This window comes from Alosa sapidissima, chromosome 5 (genome assembly GCF_018492685.1).
Source record: "Alosa sapidissima isolate fAloSap1 chromosome 5, fAloSap1.pri, whole genome shotgun sequence".
NCBI lineage: Eukaryota > Metazoa > Chordata > Actinopteri > Clupeiformes > Clupeidae > Alosa > Alosa sapidissima.
The window spans coordinates 13885119-13899133 of record NC_055961.1 but is presented as its reverse complement, the minus strand read 5'-3'; the positions used below and the strand labels follow the sequence as shown (position 1 = coordinate 13899133).

The 14015-nt window shown below is 41.2% G+C and overlaps 1 protein-coding gene across 1 annotated transcript; it reads left to right on the top strand.

Moving 5' to 3' along the window:
• The first annotated feature begins 29 nt into the window (after positions 1 to 29).
• LOC121709639 (heat shock 70 kDa protein 4-like) lies at positions 30 to 13458 on the top strand. The gene is made up of 19 exons (XM_042093200.1): positions 30 to 348; positions 2488 to 2545; positions 2707 to 2847; positions 3524 to 3646; positions 3779 to 3878; positions 4046 to 4179; positions 4539 to 4783; positions 5264 to 5340; positions 5590 to 5741; positions 6143 to 6252; positions 6640 to 6779; positions 7981 to 8162; positions 8507 to 8593; positions 8721 to 8873; positions 10716 to 10841; positions 11240 to 11347; positions 11432 to 11551; positions 11666 to 11827; positions 12165 to 13458. Exons 1-19 carry the CDS (start codon positions 242 to 244, stop codon positions 12363 to 12365), a joined length of 2526 nt encoding a protein of 841 aa, XP_041949134.1. The 5' UTR covers positions 30 to 241; the 3' UTR covers positions 12366 to 13458.
• Positions 13459 to 14015: the final 557 nt, after the last annotated feature.

The window sequence follows — 14015 nt, the reverse complement described above, 5'->3', positions numbered from 1 at the left end:
AATCTAGAACACCTCAAGTCTCGCGATATACGTATGGCATTTGGTGTGAGGGCTAGCCGGTGTGTAATATATGGGTAGTGAACATCGTGGTGATTTGGATTATGAATAGAAGTTGACATACATTGACGAATATTTTGTACGTTATTATTTGACGTTTATTATTGCTTTCTTCATACGTACTCCAGGTCAATATTGTGAACAGAAGTGTCACAACTTGGTTAACAAAATACCTTAACTAAACATGTCAGTGGTGGGATTTGATGTTGGCTTTCAAAGCTGTTATGTTGCAGTAGCTCGATCCGGGGGAATCGAGACTGTTGCGAATGAATACAGCGACCGATGTACACCGTAAGTAAAACTTTAACATTGTTGTTTATGATCTTATAAGTTACCAAGGTTTGTGTTCGTAGGAGTTCAAGCGCAAACGAGGCTTTATATGTACTACATTAGTAATGCAAGCTTTAACCATACAGAATTGAGGCCTAACTCTAGAAGGTAACTGGTAACAGTTAACCTTAAGTACTGCACACGTGAATTCTGCTGTTATTTCACCTAGCTAGCTTGTAACATGACATAATGTCCTTTTCTGAATTTATTTGGTATATGAATAGCTATAAATGGGGCGTTAGTGTACCTGTACGCCCAATGGTAGATAACTGATTAGCTGGCAATTCTATCCCTTTAACATTGGTATTGCTATGTGGTGATTTAGCATCATGCTATAGAGTGTATGCCTTAAGTGTAGCCTATCGTGCAAGTGGCATTCTGCTGAACTGTACTTGTTCAGTCGCTATGTGACTCCAGTAGTTGGGTCTCAGGAATATTCTCGTGATTTCCTTTACTGTCTACGTAACGGTGTAGTAAACCCATGAGTCATAGGAACTGTCCATAGACTGTACAAAATAGGAACTGTCCTGTGAATTCTCAGAGATAATAGTAACACCCCCAATTATCACCACTTTTGTTCAGAAATTCTAAAACAACGATTGTTTTTTAACACTTCAAAATAACATTTACTAAATGAACCTTACATTTTTCAGTAGCCATAGTTGTGTAGATTTGAACAAAATCTGGTTTGGTTCTTAACGGGAGCATTTACTGCCTGAAATATCCGATTTAGTTTACCACGCTCGGAGTTATAGTGCTGGCCTGATGGGTCGCCTATTTACACCGTTTCAACGGCACATGGACGGTTAGACCGAAAATTCTCGTCGTGAAATTAAAATTCCACTGGAGCTCCAAGCGGTTGTGTACACGCAGCCTTACAACACTGTTTACAGCTCCTCGAGTCACGGTAAAATGTCATTTTTGGTACATAGCTAATTTAGATACACCTATGCTGTGGGTGGTTGCGTTTCTATAGGAGTCCGCTGTCTTGGTTTGTATAGAAATGGATATTAAGTGACACATACACGCAAGACGGTGGAAATACGGGACCGGTGGAAATAGGGGCAGTTACGGTAACCGCTGTTGTGCCCGACTGGTTTAAACCATGGTTTAAACGTGCTTTGCACTTTAACAAAATTCATAGACACTCGCATAACAGACACACACTGTCTCAAGTTTATGTTATGCGCAGTTGTCCACTTATGGTGTATAAGCAAAATTGCACCACTGCTGCATTGACAGTTGTAACAGGTGAACGTCTAAAACACCATAGACTGATGACAGTATAGTGCCATTTTATACTGCAGTGGGCAATGCTCTGTCATTTTTACAGTTAGTCTGCATTACAAGCGTAAAACTAAAGTAAATTCAGTTCAAACAAGTTTTATTACTGCCTGAAACTATTGTATGTTGATTGTTTTAGGCTAACACAGAATTCCACTTGCATAGCCTAAATGAGATAATTTATAATAATAATAATAATAATTACAGTGATATTCTCTTGCACTGATGAAGATTTGCATTGCATGTTCACTGTGTATTTGTGCATTGTTCCATTGCATTGGTTCATCATGTATGTATTTGTATCAAACTTCAGATCCACTTTGAAATCCATAAAGAGATGCTCCGCACATATAACTCTGAAATATGCAAAGCAAGACTTTTTTCTTCTCTAACATCATCAGTAGAAGTACAAATAACACTTGTGTACTATTTTCAACCGTTGAGAAGTTAACAAATCCCCCCTCACAAATTTCAACAGCCACATGAAAGCAATAACTAAATCAGCTTTTTATCACCTCAAAAACATTGCCAAACTTAGAGGGCTGATCTCAAAACATGAATTAGAAAAACTCATTTATGACTATTACACAACTTCAGGTGATACAAAACGCAGCAGCTAGGGTTCTCACAAAAACTAAAAGAACTGACACACATTACTCCAAGGACCTAAATACCAATCAGACATGCTTCAGCAGTACAGTGTTTTCTTCTTTACTATGATCTTTACTTTTAAACCTCCATGTATGAAATGCGCTATATAAAAAACTTGACTTGTTGATTATTTTAAATTTATTTTTTATTTTCTATTTTTTGCAGCTCGTTTGTTTCGTTTGGACCACATAATCGTTCAATAGGCACCGCAGCCAAGAATCAGGTAAGCCTCAACTTGTTATTATCACAGTGTTGACTTGGATGAATCATTGTGGCCTCAGGTCGACTTATTAAAAGGGTAGGCTAATGATTCTTCCTCATGAAGGAATAGTTAACTTGCTATGAAGAGTGTTGTTAACATGTAACACACTGTGTCCCGTCCAGGTGGTCACAAACTGCAAAAACACTGTCCAGGCATTCAAGAGATTCCATGGCCGAGCTTTCACCGACCCGTTTATCCAGGCAGCCAAGTCAGGCTTGGCCTACGAACTTGCTCAGATGCCCCAAGGCACAACTGGTGTTAAGGTAAGTCGCATTGAACAATAACGTCTGCTAAAAACGTTGAATATAAACATACGGTAATAACAAGAAACTCTGATGAAAGTTCTGGAATGTCATGTGAGTGAGTTAAGACATAAAGCCCTTCGCTGAGCTTCAAGTTGCTCTACTGAGGAGGTGCAAATTCATAGCTTAATAGATCTTTTTGCCAAGTTACCGCTAGTATATAAAAACTGCAGGAGATGTACCAAAGGGCTTTGAGGTGAATCAATACGACGGGGCAGCCATGGCCTACTGGTTAGGGCTTCGGGCTTGTATGTACAATATAAATGTGGACGGGGGAAGTGGTTGAGCACTGTTCTCCCATGCCCACATCCACAGCTGAAGTGCCCTTCGGCAAGGCACCTAACCCCTCACTGCTCCCTGAGTGCCGCTGTAGCAGGCAGCTCACTGCTCCTGGTTAGTGTGTGCTTCACCTCACTGTGTGTTCACTGTGTGCTGTGTGTGTTTCACTAATTCACGGATTGGGATAAATGCAGAGACCAAATTTCCCTCACGGGATCAAAAGAGTATATATACTTATACCTATACAATAAAAGTAAACAGGAACACAATTATGGAAGAAAACAATAAAATGCATTAAAAGAAGTTCATAATAACCATTGTGGGTTTGTCTGTCTGTTTTTTAAATGAAACCCAAAAGGTTATGTACATGGAGGAGGAGAGAGTTTTCAGCATCGAGCAGCTCACCGGCATGCTTCTAACCAAGCTGAAGGAAACTGCTGAAGCTGCAATGAAGAAGCCTGTGGTGGACTGTGTTATCTCTGTACGTAACCAACATGCTGATGCATCCTCAACTCTCACTCTCACGCAGTAAGGCCCTAGGCCTTTCGAATCAAAGAATGTTTTGTTGTCAAGTAGTCAGTCTGTGAACTTGTAATGTGTTTATGATTGCCAGGTTCCCAGCTATTTCACGGATGCCGAGAGGAGATCACTGATGGATGCATCACAGATTGCCGGATTGAACTGCCTCAGGCTAATTAATGACACAACAGCAGGTAAACACAAATAGCAGCTCGTCCACAAAACCACAGCAACCCACCCAAACATTCACCTGTCCTTGTCACATCATCTCTTATTCCTAGACATATGAAAATGTATGTCATATGTCATATGTACACATTTTATTTGCTGAGTCATTTTCTTTTCTTTACGGATTAAACAGTGGCACTTGCCTATGGAATCTACAAGCAAGACCTGCCCAACCCAGAGGAGAAGGCCAGGATAGTGGTGTTTGTGGATCTGGGACACTGCGGGTTCCAGGTCTCTGTATGTGCCTTCAATAAAGGAAAGGTCAAGGTAAGGCTGCTTGGTCTGGTTACTCCTCTTGAAATGGTATACAGGGAAGGTATTGAAAAATAATACATACCTTAAAGAATACTGCATGAAGGTCTGACACAATGAGGACAAATATGGAATAATGGTTGCTAGGCACATTTATAAATGTCATTTTTGAAGTCTGGATAATTTAACTGATAATGTATTACTTATTTTATTTGTTGTTATATTATGCACAATTGCGCAAAACAAATGCATAAAACATTTAGGTAATAGGCCGTGATGCTAAGTCTCCTAGTCTCCTATTTTGGTGACCGAGAGGAGTAATTTGGTGCATCAAAATGAGATTTATTCATCATTTGCATTTACAACCCTAATAGGTTCTGGCGTCTGCGTTTGACCCTGGCCTTGGAGGGAAAGACTTTGATGACGTCCTGGTGAAGAACTTCAGCGAGGATTTTTCCAAGAAGTACAAGCTGGATGTTCAGTCAAACCCTCGCGCGAAGGTGCGCCTCTCCCAGGAGAGTGAGAAACTGAAGAAGCTAATGAGTGCCAACTCCTCGGACCTGCCTCTCAACATTGAGTGTTTCATGAATGGCATCGATGTCACCTCCAAACTTAACAGGTCGGTCGCCTGGCAACCCTGACTGTAAACAGTCAGTTTAGAGGATGCATGTTCATGTGTTTTTTCCCCTGCATGGGAATTCTTCAAAGCCTCATCCCCGAATTCAGCCTCCTTCCAGCTTTGATACTATTGCCAGTTTAACATGCCAGATATTTTGTTTTCTGAATGTGTTTTGCCATGTTATTGTGGTATTAAAAACAAAACAAACTTTGATATACACAACTCTTCACTGTAAGTGAAGCTGACTTGTTAAGAAAACTTGTTTCTATTAGATGGGTGTGTGTGTGTGGGGTCGGTGTGTGTAATTTCTCTACATGTGTACTTAGTGAGCATGTCATTATAAGTGGGTCTGAATGAGTTGTTTGTAGAGCAGCAGCTGTTCGTGTGTGTCTGTGTATGTAAGAACGTAAGCGTGCCCCGAGTGTGTGTGTGTGTGTGCGTGTATGTGTTTAATAATAGTGTCTGACGCCGTTGTTCCAGGGGCCAGTTTGAAGAGCTCAGCGCCGGGCTGTTGGCCAAGGTAGAGGGTCCCCTGCGCAGCGTCATGGAGCAGGCCAGTAAGTAGCAAACCGCAGGGAGCAGCATGCCACAGGCTCGAGCACGTGCCCCAGGCAGCCGTGACTGCAGTCTGACCTCTTTTCACACACACACACCCATGTGCTCAACCAACAATATTCACACATATACACTCAGCTAACCACACACACACACACACACACACACACACACACAAACACACACACACATATACAGTACACACAGCCAGCCCCAACTCGGAGTTACACACTCTCATTGATTTTCCCCAGAGCTGAAGAAGGAGGATATCTACGCAGTGGAGCTGGTGGGTGGTGCCACCAGGATACCCGCAGTCAAGGAGCGAATCAGCAAATTCTTTGGCAAGGAGCTGAGCACGACACTCAATGCTGACGAGGCTGTGGCCAGAGGCTGTGCACTGCAGGTCTGGCCTGCTCATAAATATACTCTCTCTCTCTCTCTGTCTCTGTTTCTCTATCTCTGTTTCTGTTTCTCTCTCTCTCTATCTCTCTCTCTCCTCTCTCTCTCTCTCTCTCGCTCTCTCTCTTCAATACATTTTGGTCCACACACACACACAGAAACAATTTAAATCATGAAATAATCTTGCATTTCAATGGATATATTTGTCCATTCTGGTCTGTATTCTTTGGTCTGTATCGGCTGAATGGAGCATGTCTCCCCTCTGCTTTGCCATTTTGCTTCCCTGCCCTTCTGCTGTTCCTTTCCTTAATGCCTTTAAAAGCCCTCCTCTGTTGATTCAGTTAATGTTTACCGGTATGTTTCAACACCTATCTAATGAAAGTGCTTTCAATCCTGCTACCCTAGTGTGCGATCCTTTCCCCGGCCTTCAAAGTACGGGAGTTCTCCATCACCGATGTGGTCCCCTACCCCATCTCTCTTAAATGGAGCTCAGATGGAGGGGAGGAAGCACTTGGGTAAGGAACTGAGCCAGCTAATGCAAAGGGGGCTGATTGATGAGTAGCAATATTGCATGTATGAGTAGTAGCATTTTAGCTGCTGTTTGCATTGAGATACAAAACAGTGTTTCCCACAGAATTGAATTCCATTTGTGGTGGTTGGTTTGCAGAATTAACTTGAATACAACAGTTTTTAACAATTAGCACAATGTGGTTATGATGCTAACCAGATTTAAGAACAATTTAGCACAACCTGGAAAATCATTGTGTGGTGGTCAAAATTGATATTGTGGTGGGCCGCCACAAATAAGTCAATGTATGGGAAACACTACACAAAGCTATTCACGAGTGCACATCGTGTTTAATGTTTTTAAGTAACATCACTTGTCATTAACCTCTCCCCAGGTCCAATGACTGTGAGGTGTTTCCCAAGAACCATGCGGCGCCCTTCTCCAAAGTGTTAACATTTTACCGCAGAGACCCATTCTCCCTGGAGGCGTACTACAATAACCACAAAGAGCTGCCCTACCCAGACCCAACAATAGGTACACAGAAAAGACTTCACTGGTGAAAACAACCAAACTCTCTCTCTCTCTCTCTCTCTCTCTCTCTCTCTCTCTCTCTCTCTCTCTCTCTCTCTCTTCTCTCACTTTCTCTCTCTCTATATATATATATATGTGTATATATATATATATATATATATATATATATATATATATATATATATATATATATATATATATATATATATATCAATTCAATTCAATTCAAATGAGCTTTATTGGCATGATCATAATGAAAGAACACACACACACACACATACCCCTGATACCTGAGCATATGTCCTGATCCCTCACAGACGCAAAAGGATGTATTTTACCCCTTTTATTAAAATTTTAGATAGTTTAGTCAGACTACCAAAAGGATCACTCACCTCAACACCCTTTCAAACCATGTCTGAACATCCCTGTTCAGACTGTGCCTTTTTGTGTGCCTGTTCCTTTACAAACATGGGCATCTTGCACAATTAGTTCAGTCGTGACCAGAGACTTGGTCCAGATAGATAAAATTGGGTTCTCAGTGTGTTCTCGTTCAAAAAGCTGGCAGACCTGATGTCACTTCAGCCAGTGAATCTGACTTTGATGTTTTTGCATTGGTAGCCACCCCAGATACCCAAATGCATGCGTAGAGGCCCTTTAAAAACAGATATTTTCATAATATGTCCGCTTTAAGTGACATCACCTGGTTAGTGATAGAATGTGAGCGGCTGGATGTGATGAAGGCGCAAGCCGAAACGTTGGTCTAATAAATAATTGCATATTGAAGTTCTTCTTCTAATTTCAAGAATGTGAGAGGCTGCAAGGGCTCAGAATGGTATAAATAGTAATAGGACAGCAGTACCGGTACATAGCAACCTATCACGTTACTTTCATTTCTGTTTTATGGCATTTGTTTAGTTTTTTTTATATATTGTTAATGGTCCTGGACTTCCCCTGGTAACCCTGTGCCGTGTTTGCCGTCATGATGTGAACTATGAACTATGGGTAACTCCCTCAGGCAAAGTCTGCGGAAATGTGGACTTACAGCGAGTGTTCATAAGTTGAAAGTCCATGAGTCCCTTAAAGTGTGGACATTGGGATTGGACCCATGCCTCTGTCAAACTGTTACACCTCCTGTTACTGTTACTTACACCTCCCATCCCTGAAAAACACCCCTGGTCCAACCTGTCCTTCTATCTTCCCTCAGGCCAGTTCCTGGTCCAGAAGGTAGTTCCACAAGCGTCTGGCGAGAACGCCAAGGTGAAAGTGAAGGTACGAGTGAACGTGCATGGGCTGTTCAGTGTCTCCAGCGCCTCGCTGGTGGAGGTGGTCAAATCCACAGAGGCAGAGGAGCCAATGGACACGGATCCCAACACAAAGGAAGATGAAGTGAGTGTCTCCCGTCTGTCTGGCTCTTTTCCCTGTGCCGTTCCCACAGGACTCCTCAGCCATGATGGTTGGCTTTAAAAATAGCATCTGTTATGTTATGAAAATAACATCTACCCTCTCCCCGATGGCCATGCCCCTTTTCAGAGTTTTTCTATCACACTCGGGGTCTGCCACTTTGTGTCTCACCTCCTCTCTTTTTCTAGGTCTTCATGGTGGATCATTCTGTTTCACAGTGAGGTCCTTAGTTGCTGTATCTATATGCACAGGGCTCACATAGCTGACGAGGAATGTTAAGCATTTTTCCTGCCCCTGATCTGAGAGAAATCTCCGCTTTGTTCCTCTAGACAAAAATGCAGGTAGACCAGGGAGAGCAGAAACCTCAGGGAGACGGCCAGAGCGCGGATAAGAAATCAGACTCTGAGGACATGGAGGTAAGCCCAGAAGCTTTGACCTAACACCAGACTCTCCTCTGATATCCCGACAGTCCGTGTCATCTTCTGCACAAACCTGCACAGACTTTATGAATGCTTTTTGTCTGGTCATGTCGTCTTATTTTAGACGTCAGAGGAAGGGAAGCAGGAGAAGAAGACTGATCAGCCTCCCTCGAGTAAGAAGGCCAAAGTGAAAACAAAAACTGTGGACCTGCCCATCCAGAACAGCCTACACTGGCAACTGTCAATTGACCTGCTGAATGGATATGTGGAGAACGAGGTAAAGTTTGACAGTTTCTTTTTAGGCCTCTGCCAGCTGCAGCCATGGCTGGAGGAACTATGTTTTCGGGTTGTCCATCTGTACATATGTTCATAATATATCCGCTCATCCCATTGTTGTTACATTACATTACATTACATTTGGCTGACGCTTTTTTAACCAAAGCGACTAACAACATGGTAAACAGTAAGTTTTAGAACAATTCTCACAATTTTAGGACAGTTTAAAAAAAACACATTAGAGTACAGTAAGAATAAGTGCGTCGGTGAGTGCTGTATTTTAACAGTTACTTGTCAGTTTAACGGCTGGTGAGTGCTAGGATCAGTAAGACTTGTTGTAAGTGTTGCTATGTTGTGAACACAATTCTTCAGATTTGGTACAAATGCTCTCTTCAACTTGAAGATGAACTGTTTAGAATTTAGGGGTAAAAGGCCAAAGATTGAGGTCACTGTGATCTCACATTTTTGTGAACATGATATGTCAGGAATGCCTCAAAGGACTTTTTCAGATTTAGCACAAAGATTATCTGATTAGATTTTGGTGGTTAAAGTGTAAGGTTTTTTGACCTCACAAAAATATATGAAGATTGAAGCTAGACTGATTACCAGAGTCATGCAACCACAGAGCGGTAATTCTATTTTGTTGTAAAGCTAGTACAATTGCTTTAATCTGAGAATTGGGGCGTGCCACGACGAAATGAGTCCTATGTCGCAGAAATCCATTTTGAGATATAGCGATTTGAATGCAGAGAGGGTCGAAAAATGGCTAAATTATGTATTTTCTAATTTCACCACGAACATCATCATTACACCTCTTATCTATCACTAAGTGACGTATCTTACTGTAAAACGACCTAGAAATAGGATTTTGAAGGCCAAATGTGTAGGCTGCGCATTAAAGGTTGGATAAAAAAGTTGACGTTTTTCTTCCTCGTTCAGACGCTTGCTGTGTGAGAACAGGAAAGTCAGTTTTCTTTGGTCTGAAAGCTTCGTGTTTTGGCTTTTGGCCTCTTCAAGAAGTCATCATAAATACAGTAGGCTATCCACTCGTAATTATTTTGAAGAAAATTTCTATTTTAGCCAAGAGATTTCGGAGGAGAAACAGCAACCTATAGTTGCTGCTGACCAGATTCCTCACAGAGATTGCATCGATTGGTCCGATTCAATTTGTTTTGGAGTTGGCAGCATATTTATAAACAAAAACATTAGGCTATGTATTAAGCATTAGACTATTGTTGTCCTTGTCGTCTTCAGAACATTATAGGCTACCTCACAAGTTATACAAGTTTTACCGCCTGAATGGAGCATTTAGAAGCTGCGCTATGTAGTCCGGATCTTTTCGGATTAAACAATAGAGATTCTGAAGCAATTCAATCTTTGGCTACGGATTTCTTTGGAGAACGGACAACAGAGATTGACAGCGACAGCACTGGTGCTATTTTAATTCCAAAGGCTAAGGGAACTTTATCAGGATGCATATTGTGGTGATTGGTTGAGAGAAAATATACATAATATGCTCATTTACACTTCCCAAACTTTAAAGCTGATTTTCTCAAAACTTTTTTTTTTGCTGAGATGAGGATAGCTTTCACATTTTGGCCAATATCTCTGGGTTGGCTAAACGGAATTGAACAAATGACCTCTTGTTTTAAACCATAAGGTCTGTGGATTATGAATATCCAATAAACCCATTTCGTCGTGGCACGCCACACTTTAAGAAAGATGTTTTTCTAACTTTCATTTAAAGACTTTCAGTTAAACTTTCAGTTAAATTTGGCATTTTGAACCTTGTTTGGCATATTGAGATGGGTTTGTTATAAAACATGTTTTTGTGCTCTCCTAGGGCAAGATGATCATGCAGGACAAACTGGAGAAGGAGCGAAATGACGCCAAGAACTTTGTGGAGGAGTATGTGTATGAGATGAGAGACAAACTGCACGGATTACTGGAGAAATTTGTCACTGAGGAGGTGGGTCCTTAGCACCTTGTGTTCAGTTGTCAGGCAGACTGCATTGTGCAAATGAAGCTGCTGTGTGTGTGTGTGTGTGTGTGTGTGTGTGTGTGTGTGTGTGTGTGTGTGTGTGTGTGTGTGTGTGTGTGTGGTTAGGGGGTACTCAACAAAGCAGGATTATGAAGTTAATCCAGATAACTACAGAGACTAAAACCAGAAACTGTACTTAACCTCATGTTCCAGATTTGATCGTGGGGGGAAGGGGATCTAATTTTGGTCAGTTCTGTGACATTTAGGATTTTTATGTCATTTTTATGTTTTAATCTTCCCTTTGTCATATGCATTTGCAGTATAGTGTTTTTAATTGAAATAATTAAGATTCCTTTCCATGTTAACCCTCCTGTGTTCGAATGCAGGAACGGGACTCTTTTTCCTTAAAACTTGAAGACACAGAAAACTGGTTGTATGAGGATGGAGAGGACCAACAGAAACAAGTGTATATTGACAAACAGGCTGAATTAAAGGTAAAACTGGAGATATTGTTCACATCCTGTTAAGAATACAAAATGGTCAACAAAGCGATTCAATTGAATGTTGTGCCCGCTCAGAAATTTGGACAGCCCATCGTGGAGCGCTACCAAGAGGCTGAAGAGAGACCAAAAGCATTCGATAGACTGGGGAAACTACTACAGCAGTATATGAAAATTGTTGAAGCTTACAAAACTAAGGTGATCACACACACGGTATACATACATAACGTACATGCATACAGGCAGACTTAATTTGTCAGTTCTTGTAGCCATAAACACATAAATAACAAGTTGGTAAACCTTGGACTGCAGGATGAGAAGTATGACCACTTGGATGAAGCAGACATCACAAAGGTGGACAAGATGGTGAATGACACCATGATCTGGATGAACAGCAAAATGAACCAGCAGAGCAAACACAGTCTTACCCAGAAGCCTGTTATCACCGTGAAGGAGATCCAGGCCAAGACAAAGGTACTGCTTCTGCTGCTGCACTATTGAAGCTAAAGTAGATCATTGAATGAAAAGGGCTTGTCTCCAGTGCTCTAATTCTCAGTAGAAATCAAGAAGCACAAAGCGGGACATGACAAAATTACAGGGCACCATCGCAGCCCTTGTAGTAGCCTTCTGTAATTACAACAGAACACAGCTAATGTAACCGAGTTAATGGCTCTGTACATCATGTGAACAACCTGTATGTGTGTGATAGGGTATGTTGTTTTTGTCTCCCTGACATCACTTATACATGTAATCTTGAATGTCAAATATGTATTGCTTCTTCACCTTTATCCTCCCACTTATTTCCCCACAGGAGCTGTTGGATGTTTGCTCTCCTATCGTCACAAAGCCCAAGCCCAAAGTGGAGCTTCCCAAAGAGGACAAGGCGGAGCAGAACGGCCCAGTGAACGGACAGCAGGCCGGTGAGGCCCAGACAGGAAGTCCACAGAAAGGCGGTGCTGCTCAGCCAGGCCCTGAGTCCACGGAGAGCAAGCCACAAATGGACCTTGATTAAACCTGATGGTGCTGTGCGTGTTAGCACTGGTTTGCCAAGGTCTATGTTTGTGCTTCAACACCTGATGGACTCTTCTGTTCTTCCTGTGCCCCATGGTCATTAGGGCATGTCTAGGCTAATTTGCATTCTAGGCCTGTCTGTCTACTGTACTGTTTTTCTTTTTTCCTCTTTTTTTTGTTGTCTACCGGTATTAAAATTATTTGACATATATATATGTTCGGTCAAAGTTTAAAACCAAACAGCAAAGACAACATCTATTTTCTGAAAGCTTAGTGGATGTGATTATCATCATTATGTGATGATTTTTTTTTTGGCATAGTGGGTTGTACAATGTAGAAACATATTCATGTTGGTTTAAGTTATTTTGATCCCATAGATACATCCAAAAAATATCAAGGTGATGTGTTAGATATTTTGGGACCCTGTTTCACCAGATGAGAAAATAGTGCTGATTTCAGCTGTTTGGTTTTGACATTTCCTGTAGAATATCCCTACTGTACACACATCTAATTGTTGCATTCTCATCCTAGTAAAATAAGAATGGGCTGAATTTAGCTGTGTATTTACAGATGCATATACCTAAAAAAAAAAATCATCGTATTTCTTGCTTGGCACAGCAGCAGGCAGAATTGTGGCTCCGTGTAGTTTTAGAATACTCGCCAATCCATGTTCCAAAATTGTCATAAGCCCACTAGATAATCATGATGATACTGTCCAATGTAACTATTAGAGTACATACATGTGGAGATTGAGCTCACAAAATTAAGACTTGTGTTTTCTGACCTCAAACTGCCTCCACACACTATATGTAAATATGGGATGCTAGGTAAAGTTTTAATGACAGATTTTCAGTGATGAGATGGTGAGGTTATGTGCAAGCCAAGCTTGGTTGTCTAAATTATAGTGTTGTAAGATATGTATTTTAGTGTCACATTTATAAACAAAGCACTCTATGTTGAAGCAGACCTTGGTCACTGTTATGCAGTATTTCAGTGTTAAGTAAAGAAAAACATCCTCCAGGGCTGGACTTTTTTTCTACTCTGTATCACTGCTCAACAAATAAAAGACACCTTTTTTGGTGTACAGTCACATAGCAACCTGAACTTTGTTGCTTTCTAAGGAATGACCCATAACTTTTAGGGCAGGATATTCAGACTTCTTCCTTTCCTTATTTAATCTTGGATCGATTTGGATAAGAAAGGCAAGACAAGTTGAGTTTTCCAAGCAGTAGCTGTAGGCCTACAAGTCTGTACCCTTGGTAGAGGCAGGTGGGGAGTACTTAATTTAGTCTATTAGCACTACTGTGGTAAAGAAGAGGGATCTCAGATGGTTACATCGAGAATAGATAGATAGATACCTTATTGATCGCCAAAGGGAAATTCAAGGTCTCAGTAGCAGACATCACACACAACATGCACTAACAGCAGAAAAAGTAATACAAGTATAATATAAAAAACACAACTAAGCAATAAGGACAGTAGAAGATAAAGAATATACTAAAATACAAATTATACTAAATAACACTAAATCTAGATCAAGTCTAAAACAGTATCCCCATAGTGTGCTTAGGGGTGATTAAGCATGAGGCGCTTGCTATCACTGAGGCAGGGACTGAGCCTGTGATTCTCTGTGCATAGTAAGGTAAGGTGC

Excerpts from the sequence above, each read along its gene's own strand:
- LOC121709639 (XM_042093200.1), top strand. The coding sequence starts at position 242 with ATGTCAGTGGTGGGATTTGATGTTGGCTTTCAAAGCTGTTATGTTGCA. Across the intron at positions 349-2,487 it reads TACAGCGACCGATGTACACC|CTCGTTTGTTTCGTTTGGAC; the intron begins GTAAGTAAAACT and ends TATTTTTTGCAG. Across the intron at positions 4,180-4,538 it reads TCAATAAAGGAAAGGTCAAG|GTTCTGGCGTCTGCGTTTGA; the intron begins GTAAGGCTGCTT and ends CAACCCTAATAG.